General features: G+C 37.1%; 1 protein-coding gene across 5 annotated transcripts in view; it reads left to right on the plus strand.

Moving 5' to 3' along the window:
- TAX1BP1 (Tax1 binding protein 1) overlaps positions 1 to 26,293 on the plus strand; it is a 50,762-nt gene that overhangs the window by 21,386 nt on the left and 3,083 nt on the right. For 3 of the 5 annotated variants that reach the window (XM_085226262.1, XM_085226263.1, XM_085226264.1), the window contains exons 6-16: positions 7,147 to 7,295; positions 7,418 to 7,508; positions 8,458 to 8,643; positions 10,846 to 11,073; positions 11,307 to 11,453; positions 12,717 to 12,810; positions 13,945 to 14,072; positions 14,919 to 15,044; positions 16,965 to 17,036; positions 20,447 to 20,621; positions 20,962 to 21,110. In XM_085226262.1, coding sequence (XP_085082388.1) covers positions 7,147 to 7,295; positions 7,418 to 7,508; positions 8,458 to 8,643; positions 10,846 to 11,073; positions 11,307 to 11,453; positions 12,717 to 12,810; positions 13,945 to 14,072; positions 14,919 to 15,044; positions 16,965 to 17,036; positions 20,447 to 20,621; positions 20,962 to 21,110 — 1,545 coding nt within the window. The remainder of the gene's footprint in view (positions 1 to 7,146; positions 7,296 to 7,417; positions 7,509 to 8,457; positions 8,644 to 10,845; positions 11,074 to 11,306; positions 11,454 to 12,716; positions 12,811 to 13,944; positions 14,073 to 14,918; positions 15,045 to 16,964; positions 17,037 to 20,446; positions 20,622 to 20,961; positions 21,111 to 26,293) is intronic. The other 2 variants (XM_085226265.1, XM_085226266.1) reach the window with 2 other exon arrangements.

A 26,293-nucleotide genomic window follows, 5' to 3' on the forward strand; every position in this document is an offset into this window, starting at 1 on the left:
AAAAGCTACCAGTTTTGGTTTGCTAAGAGTGTCCTTACTGCTCAGGAGATAGTCTTTAGTTGCCTTCTAAGGAGGGAGAAGAAAAATGAATTCAAGGCATAAAATGACTGTTACTAGAGTTGCTGAAACTTGCTTTTCATGCATGTCTTGCATGCATAGTGCTCCAAGTCACCACCTGTTTCTAAAGGCTTCTACTTTAGGGTTAGCTTTTTCTTTTATGTTGGAGTGAAAAAAACACCTGTGGTTTTAGTAGTTGTACAATTAATGAATATACCAATGTTATGGTATAACAGTATACAATTAACAAATATGCAGATGTTAAGGTATAACAGAGAGCTTGGCTACAATGTTATTACACCAAAGCAGGAAACAGAAATGATAGGTACACTCACCTGTAACCTGGGCTCATGAGGGAAACTCCAGCAGAGTGGATCTCCAGAAGAGATCCTTCCCCACTGGCAGTCAGCTCTTAAATGGGTCTGGGAGAGGTGCGGCCAGGCTCCACCCCTTCCTGCAGCACAGGTGAATCGCCTTCACCTGTGCTCCTATGGCTGACTCAGTGCTCGCCTCAGGTGATCAATCAGGCTGTGATTCAGCAGCCCCATACAGCAGTACTATACACAGTGGTTCTTTAACGTAGTTTTCTTAGATTTTCATCGTCACTATCACAGGAAAAGAATACCTGCACGACACCAAGATTTGCATTAGCCAGTGTTGGTGCTCAAATGGAGCATATGCTTCAGCACCACTGTTGCTTTGCCTACAGAATTCCCAGCTCTGTGCTGGGGATTGGATAGGCCCAAGAGAAACCATTCAATTCATTCAGCAGTTTTGTCTATTGAAATTATATTTTGCCCATCGTATAGAAAAGGCAGTGAACTGATGTGTGTTTGTGTTCCCCAGTAATACAGGGCAAAGTTTGCAAAACTTCAGCAGGCAGTTCTCCATGTGCAGTGTGCATATTTAGTGAGTCACAAGTACACAAAGCTGGATGGATTTCACATAATATTTTGACAGACTAGATTAAACCACAATACTTTTTAATTGATGAACATGATGTTCTGTGGCATGGTTGTTTGTTGGTGTCGGTCAGCTGTCCTGGCTGTACTTCTGCAGCCTATTTTGTACTGATTTAAACCATTCTTACACTTTTCCCCTAGATTACATGAAATCATCTGTCAAAAAGCTTAACTGCCTGCTGCTATGTGTGGGGATTCTGAAATACTGGAAATATTTTAGAAATATTGGAAATATTTCAGAAATGTCACATCTTTTTCTTACTGGTTTGTTAGTTGATATTTTTACTGCTATGATGTTCCCTGATAATAGCACTTTTTTAGTTTTGAATAATACTGTATATACAGCTTGCAATTCTAGTAATACAACACTGTTAAAACGATGATGTGATTAGTCACTATAGTTGTTTTATTTAAGGTGATGCGCGATAGGTATGTAATCACCAGAACTCTTTCAGATTGCTTTCAACATTAGAGTCTTTCCTTGTGTTTCCTACTGAGAGCACTTGTTTACTGGTACATACTCTGTTGTGAGAGCTGCTTCAGTAAGCTGCTTTTACCTGAAAGGTAAAAGGGAAAGCTGAAGAACATTGATTCAAAAATTGATCGCCTCTTCATATGTAAAATAATAACACAAAGCAATAATACAGATTTCTGGTATTTATCTTATACATTATAAATATAAAACATATTCCTGAACTCATGCTTTGTGTGGAGTTTTTTGTGTTTGTTTTGTATTCCCAGTTTTGCACATCCTTAAAGTGTACTCTCTGGCAGCAGTGCACTTACCTGCTCTGCTAAGGTTTAATATTACTTCCAGAAAAGAGGAAGCACACAGCAGTTATAATATCTTTACTTCATTGATTTGCTCTTTCGACACTGCAGCTGTTCAGTTTTGTAAACACAGGTTTTCTGTATTTTTGCAGAGGACGCCCTGTATGTCAGATCTTTTGCAATCTTTTGTCTCCCTCTAGTGGGCAAAGAGCACTTCTGATTTCTTTAGTGTTAGATTGGCTTTAAATCTTATTCCTACAGCAGTGGTATTCCTAAACCTTTAACTTCAGTCAGAAGCAACAGATGTAGGAGTTAGCAGCTCGTTGTTTGACCCTATGAATACCTACAAAGTGCTTCCATTGTGACACGCATAAAGGGAGGCAGAAGTGAATGTACTGACTTAATGAACTTGTTCTTTCCCCCAGCTTTTTGAAAGTTTATTTCACAATTGAGAAGCGAGCTAATTCATCTACCTGGTAGGTCGTTTTAATAGGGTACCCATCCAAACCCAGATTCTCCTGAGGTATGCATCTGCATAGTAGCTTTTTTCAGGAAAGAATTTTATTTAAATATTAGGGTTCTGTTTGAATTGGCTTCTGATACCACCTTACAAGGGGAATTTCTCTGGTTAGTCAGTGACAGAATGCTGCTGTACAGTGTGATCTGTCTGCAGTACAAGTACCTAGTTAAGAGTGCATGAGTAAGTTAATCAAGTATTTTTTCAGTGCCTCTTTAAATTGAACTGTATTGTTTTTACATACACTACACACCCTGCAGGCTAAAGATCAGGAAGATTCATTGTTTTAAAACAAAACAAAAGCAAAGCAAAAGCCGACCGTGTAAAATAACAATTTAAAGATATAAAATAAACAATCAGTGTCACCAGCGATTATAGTACGAAAGGGTGCTGTAAATGTTCTGTGAAGAGCAAACCCCGTGTTACTGATTCAGTGATGGTTTAAGAAATACTCATACATAGAACAAACAAATACAACTTTATTTCACTGAATGAATGGAGATGCTCTTAAGTGTTTTAGATAGGTATCCTGCCTGCACTTCAATTCAAATTATGTATTTCTGTGAATGACTTTTTGCAGCTTCTAGTGAAGTTACAAGGAAGTGAAGAAATGATCGTTCTGAAATGCCTGTGCTGCAAACTGTGTGTAAATGTTTGGGTTGTCTCCTGGAGAAGAAGTGCACGCCTGCACTTTTCATGAGCTGCAGGATGACTGATGTTCTGTAGATGGACTTTTACAGAGTTAGGCCTTAATTTTGTACAAGGAGGCACATAGTGTTCGTTCTGTTTAATAGTGTTAGTTGAACCAACATGTTTAAATTACTACCGTATTAGATTTTGGGTTAGAAAGATTTGAGTGTTCAGAGCAGTATATCTGTCTGTCATAGTGATTAAGATAAAGACTTAGTGACATAGTTTGTTTGAGACTGCCTTACGGTTTTACTTTGCTGAATGATTAACTTTCCTTTTGAAAATGGTTTCATTTCAGAATGTTTGCGCCTTGACAAATATTCAGATGGATTTTTCAGTGGCTGTAGGGGCTCCGTGTTGTGCTGATTGCTTGTCCTTTGAGGTATTTTAGACAGGGTATGATGTCAGCCAGGTATTTCATATGATTCTGTTGGAGTTATTCTGATATCAGTGGGCTACACAAAATGCTCCTGCAGATAATCAGTTCAGATTCCTGAAATTCCCAGTGGAGTATGAAGCATAATGATTCCCCAGACATAAAGTTTCATCCAAATAAATCGAAACAGCTGAAACTTGGAAGATGTTGCTAGCTTTTTTTTTTTTAATTTAAAAAGTAAATACATCTGGTGTATCTGCTGAAATTACTTCTTAGCTGGAGAGTTGCATAGCTCACTTTTAAACTTTAATTCTTCTTTTGTAATGGATGTATTTTCTAAAAGTAAAATAAGGGCTGTGGGTACTAGCCATTACTCAAAGATGAACGATTTTGGTATGGATTAGCTTTTAAAAGGTGATCAGGGGGTGTAATGTATTTCTGATTAGGCTACACAAATGTAAAGGCACTGATGTGTAACTCAGAAATTGTTTTTATGATGTAATACCTCTTCTTTTAGCATCTTTTTATAAGGAAGAATAAGTGAATGACAGTGTTAAAATGACAGTTTTTTTTGCAGAGGGTAAGATAGATTTTTATGTGATTATGATAAAATTCTTTTTAAAATAATCAATTTTAAGTCTTTTGCCATTTTAGAATGACAACAAAAAAAGATTTTGGGTGCACTATCTTCAACTGTCTGAAGGTACATCAAACTTTTCAACCTGGAATTTTGGTTCTTGGAAAATAAATTCACCTGGCAGCTACCTCATGTTTTCTTTGTTGCAGTTCTTTAGTTAGACTCTTAGAAATTACAGTAGTTCTTGTCCTGGCAGCTCTTGTTTTGCAGCAGTGTTGGTAACTTCTTGCTTTTTGTTGTGACCCTTGTGATGCAATTTGCTTCTCCCTTCCATCGGTAAAACTGTTGCAACTCTTGGAGGTGGGAGGACTGCATTTGTAAACTGGATTAAAGAGAAGATCCAATGTAAAAATAATCTTTCAAACAAGTCTTTTTGAAGCAGTTCACTAAAATGATTCATGCTTTTGCTGTGTTTTTCTTCTAGTTAAGTCATTGGAAGAAAAGGTAGATTTACGGACATATCAGATAAATTAAGATAAATTAATCGGCATTTTAATTATCATCTTGGTACTGGCGGTTGTATATGTTGATACGTTTATTATATTCTTCCACTTCAGACTGTGCCTAAAACAGAGTCGACCTTTACCTGTAAAATAGTCAAAGAGCACTCATTTTAAATTTTTATAGGCGCTGAAACCACTGTAACTGGAGTGTATGGGACTGGGATTGCAGCATCTAAATTGAATTGCTAAGAATTCTGTAAAATAACAAGTCGTCTCTAAAAATTAATCCTTTCTTCTTTCAAAACTGTAGGCTTTAGTTGTATCTAAACAAGTTTATTAGGTGAGAATCTGTTAAGTATGGAACTTTTACGTTTTAATACCATGTCCCTTTAGAATAACTAGCAAAGCAGCATCAATTGTAATGCTGTTTGTGGAGTGTATTTTTTCAGGCCATTAATTCCTTTTAATATATGTTACCTTTGGCAGCCTGTTTGAACTGTTTGTACAGTTTGTATATATAATGTATCAGATTAAATTCTTTTGAAGGCACTTAGGTTACAACAGTTACAGTTATGCCAAAGTGGTGTGTAGAGAAAACACAGATATGCATTGAAATAGGCTTTTTACTATACTAGACTTTCAAAACAGAGGTGGGTAATTAGTCTCCACTGCACTAGGGAAGGACAAGCAGTTATAATGTGGTGTTGCTGTTGGTTATATGGCAAGTTTTACTTGCAATACAGGCTTTAATTAAAATATCCTGCCTTCATTATGCCGAAGTACACACGCTTTTGTTTGCAGGAAGCTGATAGCTCTTCAAAAATAGAAGCCTTACAAAAGTTGTCGGTCTCACTGAAAACACTGTTGGAGGACAAACATTGTATTCATGATTCTTCCTCCAAATTCTTAATTATTTAAAGGCACGTTATAAAGCCAGGTAGATTTCAGGTAGTTGGAATGGATCGCTCCTCTTCCCTTTTAATAGTATCTGTAACAAAAATGAAAATCTACTTTAGGTGCTCATTTAAGGCTCAGGAAGTGTTTGAGACATCAGTTATGTATGCCACCCTTACAATTCACTTCCCCTCTTGCTCCCCAGATCATCATGTCCAAACCTCTGTTTAGTTGCTTGTAAAAGCAGGGCTTAATTACACTTGTGAGCAGCATATTTTTGACAATTAATGAGTAAAAACAGTCCTCATTATATTTTATTGTACTTAAAACATTGTTAGTTAAGTGGAATCTGTCCAGTAGGGGTTCTCCATGAACTCTGGTTGATGTGTTTCTTGTGATACAGCAGTACGGTTTTGTTGTTTTGAGGCATTAAGTTCTGTTTAAAAATGATGAACAGATGGACTAGTGCTTTTATCTTCCAAAAGCAGAGTGAAAAGACAGATTGTACCTTAAACTCTGCACAAACATTATGAGTTATGCTGGAGTCTCTCATGTTGGTCAGTCTGTCTTGACCTTGTTTACGTTTTGATTTGTATCACTGGCCTGGATGATACTAAGCTGAACTCTGTCAAATTTTGCTAGCAGAAATGGTAATGTATCATTGTGTTGTGTGTTACTGATTTCTTTTCTTGGGAAAGTAGCATTGCATTGAAAATAACATTTCTCTGGACCTGTTTATAAACAGTCATTTTACTGTAAGGGAGATGACATTTAATTCTCCACTGCTTTGAATGGTATGGGCATGACTGTAATTAGAATAATGAATGCTGTACTTGTGGCTTCTCATCTTGGGTCTCTCAGTGTGACAGAGTACTCACTTCTGGGAGTGGTCATCATCCTGTATCTCTCTGTGAGGCTCCCAAATGTTCAAGCTAGTATAATGCAGTGTCATAATTAACTTCTCATCATAAGGAGTATCAGTGCCTCCATTTTTTTCTTCTGGCTGTGACTTACTCGAGTGGTGTAGTCAAATGCAAGTCCCCCTTCTTTTCAGGTGACAGGAAGTACAAATGGAAATACAAGTTCTTTGTTTTTTCATCTGAGCAGCCATTGGTTAATTTGCAGAAAGGAGATGGGTGAAAGATATGAGATGTATCTTTCTTTGTCCCGTATCAATAGTCTCTGGTAGTTTCCACTTAACTGTATGCTTGCGTTGAAGCATTTTCTTTACTGACTCCTTCCTAGTATATTAAATAAGCACAGCAAATGTAATATACTTTTATACCAGATGGGCAGCTGAAAATAGGTATGTCTTACATTTTCTGGAAGAATAGAAAAGCAATGGCTGTCTGCTTCATATTGTAGACTTGCATTTGCACTGAAGTAAAAGCATTGAGTAACTTCAAATATTTTACATTTTTAGAATGTTTTATATAAAATATCTTAATTGTATAAATGTGATACTGTTTAAGCAGAAAGCTCAAATTCATATTTCCTGCATGGCTTACTGTGTTAGTCAGTTTGAGTGTAAACATGATTTGGTCTTTTGTCTGATAATAGATTATTGCTAAAATTTTTATGGAAACTATATGCTGTTGTTTTATGTAGGAAACTTAAAATCTTGGAAGTAGAATGGTTGTTAAATAATCATTGATATTACAAATAAAATACGTGGAAGACTTGTATATTGTATATGAGCGAGAAATCAAAAGTATTAAAACATTTGAGCATTAATTCAAAAGGTATTTTGTTGTTTTGGAAATGTGCATTCTCAAATTACACTTGCAATTTTTTTATAGACTAGTATTCAAGCATCAGAAACTCTTAAAACTGAAAATGATGATTTGAAGAAGAAACATGATGAAGTTGCTTCAAAAGTGCTCCAGCTTGAGGAAGACATCATGGCTGTTACTCAGAAAGCCATTGCAAAAGAAACAGAGTTAGACAGGTATTAAATCTTTTTGTCCCTTATCTTCCTTATTTAATGGGTTCTTTCAAACGAACACTTCTTAATATGTTGATGATTCTTCTGCATTAATAGTTTTTACTATTAATTTGTTAATTTCTTAGCATGAAAGACAAGCTGAAGAAAGTGATGCTTGAGAAAGACCAACTTGAATGTGTGTTAAAGACAGAAAAGGATGAAAAAGAACTTTATAAGGTAACTTCATTCCTTATACATGCATATGCTGAACTGTTGAAATAAAAGTAATTTTTTTATGAGCCTGCTGTACTACTCAGCCTAATTTGATATGGCTCTTTTCTTAGCAAAGTAGATACAGAAACTGATAAAGCTTTAGGAATATTACCCCTAAACTTAGTTGAGCTGATTGATGACCGTTGTATCTTTTTGTACTCTTTTTTTTTTTTTTTTTTGAAGGAAACATCCTATTTCTGGTTGGTATGCTGAAATAAGGAAGTCTTCAGGTTGTGGGAAAAACTGTACTTATATATAAGATTATTTACATTCATGGGGAAATATCTTGTATGTGGTAGGCAGCATCAGATTTTATACTGGAAGTCATGTTAAAAGTCTTCAAATGTCTTTCAATGTATGCCATTTGTCTGTAAATCAGCAGAAATCATCTAGTTTCTGAATGGACAACACTTGAGCACAGCAGTTATTGCTTATCGGCATTATATAATAGTCTTGATGATGTTTTAACAGCAGCTCTAGTGTTGTACTTGTAGTTTCTTGTCTTGGTAGGTGGATATTGCTGGTGTAGTCCTGTCTGCCTAGGTAACTGCAAGTAGATACAATCAGAAGAATAATTTCTTTTGTTTTGTTCAAGTAACTTTGCTTGCCTTTAGTTTTTCTACATTTGTGAAGAGAGGTTAATTTTCAAAAGCTTGGTTTGATATATGTAGAAACCAGGATCTTAGCTTCTAGCTGTAGAGTGCATCTGTTGTTAGATGATCAAGCTGAAAGGATTTCAGCAGGAATCTTCTTCTGTGAGGGCAGTAATATTACCAAATATTTTATTTTTCTCTTTAGTAGTTCTGCTTTGTCTCAAAGATGAGTTAGAATTTAGCAAACATTTAAAAGAGCAAGTAGACAGCAGTTTTTTTAATGTGGAAGAAGAGTTTGACGTTTTTTAGCATCATTACAGATACACTTGAAGAATACAGAAATAGAAAACACCAAACTAGTAAAAGAGATCGAGACGTTTAAGAATTTGGATGCAAACAAAGAAAACATGATATCGTATTATAAAGAGGAGGTTGGCAGATTACAGCTATTTATAGCTGAAAAAGAAAATATGAAGAAAGCTTTTTTGCTCACCTCACCAAATAAGGTAAGCATTGCTAATATAATTGGCCTACTTTAAAATAAATATATTGAAGAAAGTATGTGCTTGACAAGAGAAAGGAAGATACTGATATTTTCAAGAAAAAGGCCGAGAATCAAAAGGGTTGTGGTGTCCTCAGCAGAAAATAGGCAAAGGAGAAAGTAAATTCAGTTCTATTTTGGTCATTCTGAGCTTGTTGAAGTGCCTCATGTAAAGAAGTCTGAGGTGAACTATGTGTGAAAAAAGTGATTTGTGAGTTCAGGAAAAGAGGTGCACTCCTCTGAGTTAAGAAGTTATAAGCATGACAGAGACTGAAGAATAGTGAAAAGACTGCAGTGTTGAGAGGATGATGGAGGAGAAAAGAGGAGGCTTCAGAAGGTGTACTGAAAGACTTTTGTCTGGAACTGTTGAGATACAATGTTGTAACACTGGAGGAAGGGTAGGGTACCATGTAAATTGACTAAATCAACTGAAGTCAGCAGTAAGAGTGCCAGTAGGACTTATAATGAGGAGGTGACTTTTGCTATGCAGTGTGGTAATACTGTGGCTAGCAAGCAGTTTGGTGTAGTACGAGAGTAAGTGTGCTAAAGAACTGATATCCATGCTGTACATGGTCCAAGGGGGTTGCTTAAAAATAGTTTTCGTGTGGTGCTGTGTATAGAATGCCTATTAGATGCTGGAGTCTGTTAGGTTTGGTCTTGATGCACATCTTCTGTTTTTACTTTATCCAAGAGGATTCTAGTATCCCTGCCCTGAGGGTGTTCTGTGAGGTGATATGAAGTGTGGTGAGTAATAGAATGATTGGGTGCTTTGCTTCAGAAGTCTGCTCTTGATCCAAAACAGAGAGAGATACTAGTTTTTGGGGCCAGCATGGAAAAGTCAGATTATGCAGGTGATGCGGATTTTATTTCTTATGTGTTTTTTTTCAGTAGTTTTCTCACTGAAAAAGCAGTGTAAAACATGAAAGAGACATTCCTAACTCGTGTTGCTTTAAAATGTAAATACCAGCAGAAAAGTAGTGCTATTGAGAATAGAAATAGCAAGAAGAAAAAAAAGAGATGCTTATATTGCTTTAAGTTACAGCTTGCATTCTTTTTGTCTTTTGAGTGCTGTACCGTTTTGTTTCTGACCATGTTAAATTACTCCAGTATTTTGCTTTAAAATAAAGAAGTGTAGTGTGTACAGCAGTACTGGAGGCCCCAAACATTTATGTCATAGTTACTAAGACAGAGAAGCATTTATGACATTACTGGTGGGATCATTAACATTTTTGCCTTACGCTGTCAATTTGTAGACATGTACTGAAATATGTTACTGATGCATGATGTGCTGTAAAAATACCTAAGGGTACTTCATAGCATCTCCTAGTCCATCCATCTTCATAAATGTTTACAGAATCTATATTCCACTGCACATGCTGTGTAATTGTCTATATGATTACTAAAAATTAACAGTGGACTAGAGATATTTGATTTTTATGTCTAGACTCACCAATATGAAATTACAGTCTCTTCAGGAATCCCAGATCCTGCAAGTGGCTTACAGTATTTACTTTTTATTTTATTTTTTGTGATCTTGGGCTTTTCTTGAAGATTGAGAGATCAGTAGCTTGGTCAGTGGCTCTTGGGCTGCCTTACAAAGCTGCTGCAGTGCCAAGTCTGAGGCGCTGCATGCTTCAGCATGCTCTCTGTTACTTCTTGTTCTCAAGACCTTCTGAAAAACATATTGGGCAAGATCTTAGGAGATGAAATTGTACGAAGAACATCTCAAAATTGTTTCATGCTGTCTTACGTAAACCACTTGTAGGCATTGTAGGGCCTTAATGCTGTAATTCTACAGTCTTACTGCAGAATCAACTTAATTTTTTTGAAGTTGGCTGTTCATGCCTGTTAATTCTGTGTGTAGGGGGAAAAAAATGATATTGAATGTTGAATGTGCTTAAACTAAAGCTGAAAATACAACAAAAATCCAATATAGGTAAAATAATAATGCCCAAATGTGTGGTTTGAGACGGCGATTGCTTGAAGATATTATAATGAGGGGTATTTGCAGATCATTCCTTTGGATTTAGTGTTTTTTTTTTTTTTTGCTTAGAACAGCCAACTAAATTTGATTTATTTATTTATCATTTGAATGTTCGAAATTCCTTCCTAACTTCTATTTAAGCTTTGAAATAAAGGTGATTGATTCTCTTCCTCTCTTCCCCAGGAGGATGCAGCTATTTTAAAAGAGCAGCTTCGGAAAGCTGAAGATCAGATTCAGGCTAGCAAACAAGAAGCTGTTCTAATGTCAAAAGAGCTGAGTGATGCAGTAAATGTGCGAGATAAAACGATGGCAGATCTTCACAGTGCACGTCTGGAAAATGAGAAGTTGAAAAAGCAGCTTGCAGATGCTCTAGCTGAACTTAAAAAAATCACAGCTTTGAAAAATGAACAGGTAAATTGTTAGTTCTTAGTGCTCAGGTTTCTGTGCATTCACAAAATCTGTCAGAGAAAGATTTGTTAATACTGGGGACTGAAAATGCTTTTTTGGATAGTTTCTACAAAATAAGAACTTACTCTGTACTTACATAGACTACTTTGCTTTCTTTAATTAGAAAATAAAGGTTTTTTGGGAATAGTACTGTTTGAACAGAAGGGAGAACAGTTTCTCTTTGAATTTTTCTAAAGGAAACTTCAAACACAACGGAGCAGGAACTGCGCAGAGAAGTTGAAGATCTGAAGCTTCGTTTACAAATGGCTGCTGACCATTACAAGGAAAAATTCAAAGAATGTCAAAAACTTCAAAAACAAGTGAACAAGCTTACGGAACAGGCAGTAAGTGAATGGAGAAATTGCACTTTTTTTTCTGACTTTTCAGCAACTATTTAATTTCTTTTTGCAAAAAAAAAAACCACCAGTGCTTTTAAAAATAATTAAAATTGTGCTAAACAACTGAGTTTTAGTTTACTGTTTTCTTCTATAAATCTGAACTATTCTGTGCCTTTTTTGGATGCAGCTATTATATGTGAAAAGTATTAGAGTTTGGATGAATGTGTAAGCATAACTTTGTTCAAGGAAGAATTTTGAAAGTGAAACAGGGAAATGCATAATTAATAACCACCACTTATGAAACAAAAGACAAACAAATAGAAACAGAAAGCCTAGTCCTAATGTCATGGAAATGGAGAACTTAAAGGAAGACTCTGAGTGGGGAGGGCATTTCCACAACCCAGCGTATAATTGTATTCCATTTCTATTTGATATTCTGATCACTATTGAGGCTTTGTTCTATAAATAAATGGGGATTTTCCAATGATGATGTCAGTCTTATGCCGCCTGGTAAATGAACTTGTTAGTGAATTTCAAACAGGTTTGAGAGCAGGGCAGGTGATGGAGTAGCAGTGAGACAGCATGGAAAATGGCAATGGCAAGATCAGAAACATGGTTTAGTGAGAAGTATTGGTGATGGATGGATGGTTGGATGGATGATCTTATAGGTCTTTTCCCACCTTGGTGATTCTATGAATAAATGTGATTTAGAAAAATGGACAAATTATTTAGACTAGCTGCAGAACAAATGGTTAAACTGCCTGGCTTTGATCAACAAATCAAAATTTGTTTATCATCCAGAAGGTCAATGGTGAATGAAGTCTCACATCAAAATGCTTGAAGCTTTTCTTTGGAAAGTATTCCAGAGCTTGACTATGTTGTAGATCTGATAGCAACCTCATATTTCACTTCTTTAACTTACAGCAGCAGAAGTATAGTACTCATTAATACTCTCTTCGTATTCTAATGGAATATTAGCTTTAAACTGATGGATTTAAGTGTAACTTTTTCTCTAGAGAACAAGATGTTCTAATAATTTGCTTAAAAGTTATTGTTCCTAGGGAAAAGGAACCTTGTAAAGTAAAGCTGTAAGAATTATCTGAGACTATTTTCACTGTTAGTAGAATAATATTGGTTTGTGTATTTATTATTCTCCTGGTTTCCACTCTTCCTCATCCAATTTCGGCGGAGGTGGCAGTGGAAGAAATGTTACTTTGTGCTTTGGGTTTCATTTAATAAAATACCAAAACAAAATTTCTTTTCACAAAGAAAATCGCGGGGAATCAGCAGAAACTGACAGAAGCATCTAATATTGTGACAGCTACTGCCATCGTTACAGACAAAAAGTTGCCTGCATCTCCAGGTATCAACAGCTTAGATTTTATCTGTTTGTATCCGCCTGAAAGTGGTGTCTTTGTGAAGTAGTCTGTAAACATATTTCTAGTGTAAACTAGGTAAAGTTGTTCTATCATAGTTAAAGGAAGGAAAGCTGGTTAGAAATGTGAAAACTCATCTAAAAAGCTGTTTGTTTTTTCTCTCCAAGGAGTGGGATTCAGAGGTAATTTCATTGCTTTTTTTCAAAGCAGTTAATATTAACTGGGACTGAAATCTGATTGTTTTGCTTGATAGTTAACACAGAACTGGTTTTGCCAACAGAGTTGAGTTAGGAAATAAGAAAACCATCCCACTCAAATTCTTGAATTATGTACAGTAGCATGCAAATTTTGCAGTTGTGTTACAGTGACTGCCCAATGGAATATTGTACTGTAAAATCAAATCCACAGTAAAATTCTGGTTATTTGATGACAACATTAAGTCTATAGAATGTTCTCATTATTTATAGGCTGTAGTAGCTTTATTAGAAAATGTTCAACTAATAACTTATAATTTTTATGCTCTGAGTTCTTAGAAAACTCATCTTACAGAGCAGACATAATAGCTTATAACTGAGCCTAATTTATTATTCAGCTTAAAGTGATAAATGCTGAGTAATTTTGTGCTTGATGCCTTAAAATTGACACACCTTTCTCTTTATACTGACTAATTTGTAATTTCTGGTCAGTTTCATCCCACTGTCATTAAACACAAGTGTTTCCTAGAACAAGTAAGATTCCAGTAAGACCAGTTATGATGCGTGATGGGATGAAGTAGATTGCTGAGGCATTCCATATCGTGGCAGAATAATAAAATAGCTAGCACCATATTGGAAAGGAAGCATTCTAATGCTTACTTTGTTGGGAGCTCGTGGGAGAGTTGCCTGGTTTTGCTCTGTGTAGTAGGTATGTGTTTGTTTATGCTCCACTTCAGTAGGAGAGAGCGAGCTGAATACATGCTGATATGACTGATGGTTCGGTATCATGTGGCTAGTGATACATTTGTCTCTTTGGATGACATGGAGCACTCTGTTCTTGATGCAGTGTCAGATTTGGCCTGTCATCTGTTTGATACAGACTTCATTTATAGAACAAAAAACCCAATGTTTGTGTTTCTTCTTCAGTGTTCACAGTTAGCCCTATTTCATCTGATGTAGTTTCGGAATTCACGGTTAAGGAGCAAGTACGTGAAATGAATAAAGAAATTGCTGAGAAAACAGAGAAGTATAAGAAATGCAAGCAAATGTTGGCAGTAAGTAAATGACTGATTTGGAAAGCTGAACAGAGCGCTCTAGGTGCTAAATCTTAAAACCACAAAGCCTACCCAGATGGCTTGCCTTACTGCTTGTTTGTGTGATACTCCATGCTTAAGATAGAAGTGTTAATATGATAAAACACTTTTTGAGTCAGCTCTCAGTTACGTATTCATTTGCTTCTTGTTTGGAGATTAAAAAAATAACACTACGAAGTCATAACAGATTATAAGGTTAGAATTAAAAACTTGGAATTTTAGTGTACTAATATGCTTTGTTTTCAAATAGCCATAGACGTTCACAGACTGTCGTGAACTCAGTTTATGATCCTAATTCTCTTACTTATCACATGATGACTGTACATCCAGGAGAGGTTAACAGAATAATTGCCATGTAATTGTGCTCACCATCCCATCAATAGAGAGCCTTCACTAGCATCCAATAGCTATTACTTCTATAGTGGGATCTGGGAAAAGCTTTGCCTTTGACTTTCTGGATGAAAGATATTTAGGGCGATGTAAAAATTGCAAGGGGAAATTGAAATGAGACCCTTGAAGGGGTAATGATGTAGTGTGGAATTGGGATTCTGTTTATATGGAGAAACTTATAACAGTGAAGCTAAGGAGAAGTAGCAGTATATTGAAAACTCAAGAAAAAATGCATATTCATGCCATTTTCATAATATCCAATGCTCAGAGCCACTGTAGTGAGTCACGCTTGATTCACTGAAGACATTTTAAATAGGTTAATTCTAAAAGCGTAGAGTTGCACAGTGCCATTGCTTAAAAAAAAATAAATATGAGAACAGTTATAAATGTTTCATGCTATGTTATGAACTGTTACAGGGTGAGAAGATGAAATGCAGCATTTATGCTGATGAACTAGCTAAACTGGAGCTGAAATGGAAAGAACAAGTGAAAATCAATGAGAGTATGAAATTACAGCTAGCAGCAATGGAGGATCAGTATAAAGTAAGTTACCAATTATTTTGTTTGTTTGTTCTGTTGTTTTGACAGTGAATGGTGTCCTGTTCTTAACTTACATGCTCATGTCTAATAGTTCAGTAGTTCAGTCTTAATGGGAATAAACACGAATATATTTTTTGCTGTAAAAAGAAAATCTGTCTTGCTCTGTAGGAGCAGTGCATTCTTCTGATGTTTCTTTTAAAGTAAGGCAAAAGTGTTAAGTAGTACACTTAGCAAATGGCTAGCAGTCTTTTAATACTGTGAATTTAAAAGAAACCGTAATTAACTTTAATCTAGTATTACAGCAAAAAGTAGTGGAGTTCTGATTTCCTGTTGCTTACAATAATATTAGCAGGAATATTGGTTGGTATATTTGTCTAAAATCTTGTTATTGAATGCTGCATGACCATTGTAGTAACATGTAATGCATTTTACTTTAAGTTAACAAGGGAGATTGAAGAAGAACAATGTATTATTTTTAAAATCATCTTGAGAGAATTACTTAAATTTAGGGGATTTCAACTGTAATTGTAGTGCAGTGATGTAACTTATATGCACCAGAAAGTCAAGCATAATGAGCAGCTTTATGTTACCCAGAGCCTTAATCTTTGAGGTTGTGCTATTAGCACATATGTTCCAGTGGCTTCTTGGGTAAACAAGGGAAACATAAGAGCGACCCATTTCCACCAGACCAGCTTTTAGACTTCTGCTCAATCTTACGGTAATTGTTAATTCAGTTGATAGGGTAGGAATGCTCTATATGGCCCAATGAAGGAGGCTTAAAGTGAACTGTGGTTGTATAATTTTAGTAGGAGCCCCATCTCATTAGGAATTGCAACACCTATTCATTATAAAATGCTAAATTAATCTACAGCTCATTTCAGCATTATGTAGGCTGTGCTATCCCTGTGTGATTTTAAACACTCTTTTAAAGCTCTAATTTGCTGTATAAAATGCATGACTCTTCCCAAGTTATTGAATTTTGTTAATTAACAGCAATCACTTGCCACACATAATTTAATGAAAAGTGAGTTTACTTATTTATTTTGTACTTAGCAGCAGGAGTAATAAATAATTGGTTCTGAATTTGAAAACGTTTTGACTGCAATTGAAAAATATATTATTGTGAGTATGGGTGTAAGGATGGAAGAAAAAGCTTTTCATTGCAGACAGCAGATTTCTCTCTCTTTGAACTCAACTAAGGAAAAGAATTTCAGAATTGAAAAAAAAAATAAATACTTAACTGTATGAAGCATTGAGGTTATATGCCACGTAAACTAGTGGAGAGATGGTCTGAAGTAACCTGATCCAAATAAAAAGGCCCTCTGTAGAGAAAGGTTGTTTAAATAATAATTTGGAAGGCTGTAGAAATTGAGTAGCATGTCTGCATTTCTCTACTCCCAGGTCAGCCAACAGACATGTTTGTGAAACAAATTTAGTGTCTTTGAGGTGCTGGGGGGTTTTGGTTCTCTTGGTTCTTCGGTGAGACGTGCAAGATGGAGAGAAGTGAATGACAAAAATAACCGAACTTCTCTTGTGTGGATTCTTTAGAAATAGTGTGGTGAGGTTTGTATATGTGCAGCTGTTTCTGGACAGCAGTGTCCCTCTTCACCATAAGTGTCACTGGTGTTTCTCCTCTTGGTTACCTGCTATTTCATCTTTCCACAACTGTTTTCTGTGAACTGATAGGAGAAGGCTGCCAACATCCTGCTGCTATCCAGTAGATAAACTTACGGTGAACGTTTGGTTTTGATTATTTGTAGCAGTACTATATGTTTCACGTGAATGGTGTAGGCAAGTTCTTTTCCATCTGAAAGATGAACTGAAGTCACTGCATGCCGTATCTTCATAATATAGCATGCAGGATTAACCTGCATCTGTATTTCACTAATACAAGAACTTAAATCAAAACTGATTTTCAAACAGGTTCAGCTGGCTGAAAAAGAGAGACGAATCAAGGAACTGGTGTCACAGCTGGAACTCCTTACCACTGAGAAGGTATTGTCACTACTACTGTAACATCTTGTCAACTGGGAGCTGTAGGACTCTGAGGAATTGTAATTCACTGTTAATTGAGAATTTGTGAAAATGAATCTAATGATTCATTTGCATATTTGAATATCTTGCCAGAATTAAGTGCGATTTTAAATGGCAAGCTCTGATAATAATACTAATTCTAAAAGGGAAAAAAGTAAGCTGATTCTTTCCCTCTAAAGGAAGGATCAGTCAACAGAAATTGGAGGAATTTCATTTCTTTGCAAGAGCAACTCTGATATCAGGAGTTACTGGCTGTCAGGCAGCACAATTAGTAAATCTTATTCCCTTTGGAATTTTGGCATAGGATGTGAATAGTACATGCCTATCTTGACAGTTTATTTTTTCCACCACTGGTTGGGGTTATTTTTGCTTTTATCCATTCATGTCCTGTACCCAGAGATGTACACATTTCAGCAGTAAAATTGCTGCATTTTTCATGACGTGTGCACACAACCAAATCCGTTTGACATCTGCAGTTCTCTTGTTGACCACTTGTAATAATAAGAGCAGTTTGACGTATGTGACAGCAGTGACTTTGGTAAAATACAACTGAAAACATCTCTCTCTAAGAAAAGAATGATACGCAAGCAGCGCTGTGCTTTTTGAATGTATGATAGAAAGTGACTGGCTGCTTTCAGGAGTTCACTGTCTCCTCAAATTCATTATCTTTACTGCTAAGCCAGGAACGTTTATGATGATGTGTCAATGCTAGAAGTACCTTGCAGGTGTCATGTGACAGATGAGCAGAACTGTTTTACTGAGAAGTAAATGATGTCTTCGTTACATTCTGATAGTACTGAGTGATACTGTGGAAAAATGAGAATTGTTCAGATTACTTGTTTCTTTTTTCATAGGATGTGGTTTTAATTATGGACAGATGCATATTAAAAGCAGGATTTTGCGTTCTGATACATTATAGTTAATCTCAGATTAAGATGTTTTCTGAAATTCCAGAATTTCAAGTAGTTTGCATTTAAATTCTTCATTTTTAAACAGTGATGTAACTTTTAGTACTTTTTTCTCATGTTTTCCTAATTCAAAAGAAAGTAAATTCTGAGTTCCAATTAACCTGTTTTAGCTGGAGGGAGTAATTTTAAACACCGTGCGTAAGGAGAGCAACTGTAATAATAATGTATGGAGCTTATAAAACCCTGGAACTTTGTCTACCGAATTTATAGATATTTACATTACAAAGAAGAATCAAAGTGCTTTGCTAGACTGGAATCATGTTTTAAAAGGTTCAGCACAGAATAGTAAACAGCTTTTCAATTTATGCCCCATTATCAGTGTTTGTTTATAAATGCCACCAAACATAGCATGCTAGAAATGTTCATCTGCTGTCTCTTCAAACCTATAAAATTACTTGGTTCCTATTTTATTTACATACTTACAGACTTTGATTTTGAATCGGTCTCTGCCCTGGTTGTCCAACTTCTGGCTAAGGCTCTCTTACAGCACCTTTTTACAGGCACTTTGATCTGCATTTTGTTTTAATCTTATGTGATGCTAAAATTGAAGCTTTAATGCCATTCCTTCTCATTCTAAACTGCTTCTATATTGTACGAGAAATTGATTTTAAAAAGGAAAGTCTTGATTTCAGTGATAATTAATTGTTCCTGCTTTGTATTGAGTAAAGATTAATTATTTAGATTTTACATGCTCAGTAAAATTTTAAGATGCAATCCTAACCATTTAACCTTGGCCACTTCAATCATTTATGCAACATAGTCAATAAATCTAATATAAATTAACACATTAACATTAGTTTTATATCATATCCACATGAGGAGATTTTACTTGGAGGATGTTGTGAGATCAGAGAAAATGTGCTGTTCTGCACTGTAGTGTTTTCTAAAGTAAGATGAAAGTAATGAGAAGGATGGTGCTTACAGTAAGCACTCAACAAAAGGTAATTTTCTGGAAGCTGCCTTACTCTTTGTAGATGGCGTTTTCCTCCTTTTTCCTCTCCTTCCTCTTTGAAAAAGGCTTTATATTGTTGCTGTTGGAGTCTAAGCCTTCCGTGTCTGAAATCTCATACTATATTGTTGTATAAATAAGTACTGTATATTAGCAAATGTGTAATTTCCATCTTTCTTTCGTTTTGAGTTTTTCTAGTTGCAGAATAATTACTGAATTGAAGTTGCGTTTTTTATCCTCCGGTGTTTGGACTAATGCTGAAGTGTTGTTGGGTTGTTCCTTTCAGTAACTGAGACATTTCACTTCTCATGTGGTTAAATATGTATCTGAAGTCTTAGGCTTAATTTCGATTTGAAGTTTTTTGGGAAGACATGCTTCTGTGTGAGAAGTTTGTGTTAACTCTGAAAGGAGAACCCAAAAACCAATGCTTTAACAGAATTGGGAAAAAAAATATCTGGGAAACATCTGTTTTAAAAATCCTAATTTTTATTTTTCTTACATCTCAGAATGTTTGCTTGGTTCTGATTTGTAAATGGTGTTTTTCCTCTGGTTCTTCTTCACTGCATGCTCTCTTTGCCAAACCCATTTTGTTAAATGGAAGGAAGAGAAGACTTCCTTTGGAAGAATTACAGCCAATGGACTGGCCACATTTAAGTCACTTCAGCTTTTTACATATACATTGACTTACAGTTTTAGTGGTATATAATTTATATAAATCCTTCAGTGGTTTATAGTAACTGCTGTCTGTGTGGCTCATAGGTACCAATTCATGTATATGCAGGCAAGGGTAACTCTAAGGAAGTTCTGTTGCACAAAAATGACACTGGTTCCAAGTTCTCTGCTGGTTTCTTTCCATGTTTGTGCGTGTGAAAGATACTGAGCAAAAACTTGTTCTAACATTCTTTCATTTCCAATTGAAAGTGACAGCCTTGAGCCCTACTGAGTTAATATGAAGCTACACTTCATGTAGGTGAGCTTTTTGCTGTTAGTTATCAGAGAGGATGCAGTGCAACGTATTTGATAGTTCTTAATAGCTGCCACCTAAGGGTTTGTAGGGGATTATATCCAGTAAATCCTTATTTCCTTCACTTACTAAAATGATGCATTCTTAACTTCCCTAATTGCACATACTTGTCACTGTTACTTCAACTCATCCTTTGCTACTTAATAGCTTTTTCTTTGTTCTGAGGATGCAGATTCTTCGTGAAATATTCGGCAGTTCTGTGTATACAATTCATATTAACAGAACAGATCAGAAACATTCTTTAAAATATCTGTGTTTTCTTTGCTCAAATGTTCCATTTGACATTAGGTCAAGATGAAATGAGAGTCTGAAGATGAGCGGATGTGGGTTTTTTTGTTTTAAATTTAAATAGTTCATTAAAAACCCCTCATCTTTTGCCTAAACCTCTGTGGAGTAATTATGTTTTAAACTTAACTTATGTGTTGTTTAGGAACTTGGCAAGACAGCAGGAAATCAAGCTGGGAGGATGATGGAAGGACAGATTTCACAGCCGACACTACATTTTCGCAACCCATACTCAGAGGAGAATGGACCAGTTCCTGCAGTGCCAAGTAGACTACCAGTACTGCAGTATGGAAACCCTTATGCAATTCAGGAAAGAAGAGGTGAGTGATTTTTTTTTTTTCCACATATTTTTCTCTCCCACCATTTCAAAAGCAATGCTGTATTTGTTTGGTGCAGCTAAAGAACAGTCTCAGTGCTGTACAGTGCTTTTATTTGTTGACTTTGTTAATGAGAATCATTAAATGCCTTCGTTTTGTTAAAGAGAATCATTAAGCAAAATTTTACAGACATCTTTTGAAAAAGTAGATTTCTGTTTTTTCATACCTTATCTAAGGCAAAAATATTTGAAAGCTTTGATTTGGGGTGTAAGGTGGCACATCTGGAAAAAAAAAACAAACAAAAAAAACCGAACAAGGATCATGTAATTAATTTTTTCTTCAGATGGAGCAGATGGTGCCTTTAATCCTGATGAGATCCAAAGACCGCCTGCTAGAACTTCCTTTTGGGAGCTGGAAGATGATGTAGTGTGTAGTCAGCCTTCACGCAATCTCAGTCGGCCTGATGGTTTAGAAGATCCTGAGGATAGCAATGTGAGTTTTCTTCTATATTATCTTTAATTTTCCTTCTTTATTATCTATTATGTTTAATTTTCCTAGCTGTGTTTACTACTGAGCATTGGAGTTGCACATAGGTTTTCAGTGTTGGATTTCAGTATGGGATTGATTGGTTTTTATTTGCTTCCTTGTTTGTAGGCCGGAAGTTGGTTTTTATTTGTTCTGATCCAACTTAAGTATTCTGATACCAGTAGTTTCAGTTAAATACTGAAAGAAAATGTCTGTAGTATCAGATATTTATCCCTGCCCATAAACCTCTTGTTCTTTTGTTAATTTATTTCATTTTGATTTTTTAGCCGTTAAGCTGATTAAACAGACAATGACAGATTCTCACTGATGTCTTTTTCGTGGCTTTGTATGTTTGAGGTGGAAACTGGTTAGCTTTGCTTTCTAAAACAGTTAACTTTCACACCATACCTCTATAAAACATAGTAAATTGGCTTCTGTAATAAGCTGGACCAAATGGCTTCATTTGAACAGGAGCAGACTTATTACTCTTTCCAATTCTAAGTATTCTTGCACCTTCAAAAATATTAAACAAGAAATACTCTTCTGCAAAGTATTTTGCTCTTTGCAAGTACAGTGGTATCATGACCTGTTTCTCATTTAGTCTAGTTTGCCACATTTAATTGCTATTAACCTTTGTAGAAACTGATCAGTGTTCAGACAGGCATGATTTTAGCCCCGGTGCTCAGCACCTATAATGGAGAAAAATGTATTTCTCCCTCCTACCTTTTGCCCCTGGTGTCCATTACTGTGAATAATTAGAAAAACTGTCAGAACTCCTGCAGCCTGTTCAAGATCTTGAATGTGAGCTTAATACTGTTGCCCACCTTTTCTCCACATTCTGCATATTTAATCTGATCGTTCTTGACGTAGATACTACATATGACAAGCTCTTCTCTTCTTGAGTCACCTGCTTCAGTTTAATTAGCAGGGTGTTCTTTCTGATCTATGTGCTTTGCCCTCTTGCAAACCCAAGAGAAACAGTGCTATAGTCTTGTGCTCATTTGCTGACACAGCTTAGATTTTTGTAATGAGATGGAATATAGCAGGCTTAAATAAAGTTCAGCTCGCAAAAAGGTGTCTTTAAATCAAGTAATTTACGTCTTTATTTTTGACTTTCAAATGAGAATCAGTTCCTTGCTGCCATCCCCCCTAAATTAGGCTGTACGTGTAGAGTGTACAATTTGACATGGAAATAAGTAGTCTCAAAAATCTTTTATAGAGTTTTAATGTGGAATTTAGACATCGATAACCAGGGAAAACATCCATTCACGTGGGTAATTCATTCTGAAAGAGAGCTTGTTGTTTCTGCAGAGGAAACAGCAAATATAAAATGATAAATGTGAAGTTCAGTTTGTTTACTTTTTGTACAGTTTGTTTTGAACACATGTAATTCTGTGCATTTCTAAACAAGATACAGAACCTTTTGTTGGAAGATGCTCTCTTTTGAAAAGGAACCACTGGTAGTCTTGCTGCTGCGTTGGAAGTGTTACCACTGTATAGGCTTGTCTTCTTCCCCTACATGCTCCTAATGCTGCACGTTATATTAGGTTAAGAAATCAAGGGTATTGTACTCACTTTCACTACTTCATAGTTTTTTTTGTAGTATCTGATTTATGATGGTGGAAATGTCTAAAATATTTATCGAAGATGAGAGATCTTCTAGACCCTGGGCCAATACGTACCTAGAAAAATAAAGTAGAGGCTGTCAGCACTGCAGCAGCCGTAAATGGACTTATCAAATGTGACTAAAATTGTTCTTTTCTGTTTGTAAAACAAGGTGGGAGAAGTGTGTGCTTGTGTAAGTAAAGCTTTGCCAGTTCATTATCCAGAATGAAGAACCAAAATGGGACCTCATTTTCTTTCATATAACCCACCTTGCAGCAGTGATTTCTGAGAAGGAAAAACTGGTCTGTTAGTCATCCCAGAAAAGCACGCATGCTGATTTTGTGTAGAGTAGTTGGCTTGCCCCAAGAACCCACCTTCACCAAATTTCCATTTTGCTTATGCTCTGTAGTTGAACAAACTATAATTACTTGGAGGAGGTATGTACAGGAGAGATCCATAATAAAAAAAAAAAAAGTGCTTCTCTAAAACTCACACGTTAGTATGAGATGTAGACTTGATTGCAGTTGGCAGTAAGCCCAGAATTTCTGTTCCAAGACTTAAAGAAGGCTGTTACTCACAGCAAATCTGTAGGGTGATTTGGTTTGGCAGCCTGGTCAAGCTGTTTGTTGGGCTGAATTCACAATGGTCTTTCTTTTAGCCCAAAAACCCCACTGTGCTTTCATCAGCCTGATCATAGCTGCCATTTACCATCCTTATCTGATAATAGACATGAAAAGAGTAGTTAGTGTCTGTGCAGATGTCCACATGCCTCCCGGGAGACCAGGCTGCTTGCAGAAATGTAGAGGGTTTGATATATGGTGCTCGTGCCGAGCTGAGTCACTGGAAGAAAATTGTGTGTGCCCTTCTTTGGTGGACAGAGCAGGGGAACCAGTGGTGTGGCTGTTCTTTGCTTAGAGCTTGAGATGGTCTTTGCTTTGCTTTCTGTCCCATGCTGATGTTCCCTGGAACTTGGAGACAGAAACTGCTCAGGTCTGTGGGTTTTGTACTGCACCACATGGCTGACTGCTGCTTCTGCTGGGCAGTCTCAGGCTTTTGATTGCAGTCATTAAAGCAGTAGGTGTTACATGAGACAAAAATGGTCAGAGTTGGTAAAACTAGGTGAGTTGTGCTTGTGTTTGGCTGTTAATGCCTACTTGCCCTTCTTCCGCTTTCAGTGGCAAACAAACTCCCTTGTTACCAAGCTTTATTGTGTGTAATTGTGTGGGTAAGTGTTGCGTGGTAATGCTGTATTTATCTTCATGATTCACACAGCCTGTTGAACTCACTGTGGCAGTTTTAAGAGTAAAAGTTACGATCCAGTGATAATAGTGAAGTTATGTTGTTAAAGGCAGCTCTTCACAATTCATTAACCTTGGTATCCAAATTTCTGGATGTGAAAAGCCTGGTATTTTTTTTAAGCTGCACAACCACAGGGCCAGCTCCTTGGTCAGCCTCTTGAATGAGGACGGAGGCCACATATCAGCCATGTCACATCACTGCCAGCTCTGCACAGGTCTTGGGGCTCCCGGTGTCCCTGGTCACCTGTGGGGTGAAGCAGGCTGCCGCTGGGCCCAGGCTTAGGGCAGAGTCATGTCTCTCTTGGAGTATGAAGGATGGGGCTTCTGCCCAGGTAAACTGGGGTGACTACACCTGGGGCTTTGGGGGAGTAAACTGATGCCTGTTCTTAAAATATAGCACTGACGTAGCTGTCATGGCCTGGCCTCCCAGCCTGCGTGGGTAGCTCTGCTTGTGAAGCAACTTCAGGTAGCTTCCTCAGCTAGGCTTTGGGGCTTTCATGGGGTGGTTTGTTACTGTGGGAAAGTGGATGATTTTGAAGTGTTACACATGCTTTTCAACCTGGCATAATTTATGTGAATAAGGACAGCATCACTGCTATGCTTGCATAGCATAGCAGAGGAGACAGACTTTGTATCTTAACAGATACCACACCCGCCATGTTCAATACTGTCACTTTGCATGGTGTGCAGGTCAGGAGCTATGGAAAGGAACACACAGGATGATTTTTATCATTAATTGGTGGGGTCTTGGGACACACCCAACAAAGTTAATCTGACATGAAAAAAGCTTTTTTTTAAACTATTATTAATTTAAGCTTGCTGGTTCTGAAGCAGTCTGTTCTTGCTGACACAGCTGATGTACATGGGTGGAGGGCAGTGGCAATCACAGAGTCACTGAATATCTGGAGTTCGAAGGGACCTATGAGGATTATTGAACCTAAATAAAAGAATCATAGAATGGCCTGGGTTGCAAAGGACCACAATGATCATCTAGTTTCAACCCCCCTGCTATGTTCAGACCCAACTTACACCAACCACCAGACCAGGCTGCCCAGAGCCGCATCCAGCCTGGCTTTGAATGCCTCCAGGGATGGGGCATCCACAGCCTCCTTGGGCAGCCTGTTCCAGTGCGTCAGCAACTCGTGGCTCTGCACAGGACCACCCAAAAATCAGACTGTATGACTGAGAGTCCAAATGCTCCTTGAACTCTGGCAAGTTCAGTGCTGTGCCTGCTGCCCTGGGGAGCCTGTTGCTGTGCCCAGCTACCTTCTGGTGAAACCTTTTCCTGACACCCAACCTATCCCACCTCTGATGCAGCTCCATGCTGTTCTCTTGGTTCCTTCTGCAGTCACCACAGACAGATTGCTTTCACTTGAGCATTGTACAGCACGAATGTGTTTCATTTGCTACTCAGTATGTTTTGGTCTTTGGCTAATGCATGAAGGCAGAGAGGTTTTATTTTGCAGCAGGGGAAACAAAAGTGACCAGCAGCCAGGGTGATAAAGCCTTTTCTAGAGGACTTAAATGTTAATTAGACCTGCCTGTGTAATGAAACTTTCTTGAAAGATGCAGATTCATTTTCTCAGATAAGTCCTGGTTGGTGTGCAGGCTGCTGTTCAGCAGTGTCATGTTTTTGGCACTGTGTTAGCTGTAGTGTTGGAGTACAGGAGTGCTTTAAATAGTTTTCCTCCTGTAACACATACATCCTACCTCTTCCGTGACAAAAGGAACAAATAATATTTTAAAACCCATATGCCTTTTTTTACTGCAGGTGCAAAGCAAGTGAGTTAGACAGGAAAATTTGTTTGTTGCTAGCATCTGTCACAGCAAGCCCCACTAGCTGCCTAATGGAAATGTTAAATGGCTGAAGCCGAACAGCTGTTGTCAGGAGAAAAATACTGAGGGAACCTTCCTGTCCTGCCCTACTTCCAGTATTTCTTCCTAAGGACAAAGGATGTTGGCCTGGAAGGAAGTGAAATATGTTGGACTATACCTCTGTTATCTGCATAGAGCATACTGCATGTTGTATATGGCCCCATTTCTGAAGACCAGCTGAATAGTTGGCTGAATTCTTGCATGTGCTGCATCTTTGAAATGAACAAGGCAATGATTTAGGAGCTGGAGTTGCAAAGCTCTTGCTGTATTTACCTGTTTTCCCACCTCAGAATGGGTGGTTGCTGTGCTGTGGTACCTCATTGCAGAACAGAACCACAGCGCTGTGACGGGGAGTCTCAAAAGCAGTCCCTG

Source organism: Meleagris gallopavo, chromosome 6 (genome assembly GCF_905368555.1).
Source record: "Meleagris gallopavo chromosome 6, MGAL_WU_HG_1.1, whole genome shotgun sequence".
Lineage (NCBI taxonomy): Eukaryota > Metazoa > Chordata > Aves > Galliformes > Phasianidae > Meleagris > Meleagris gallopavo.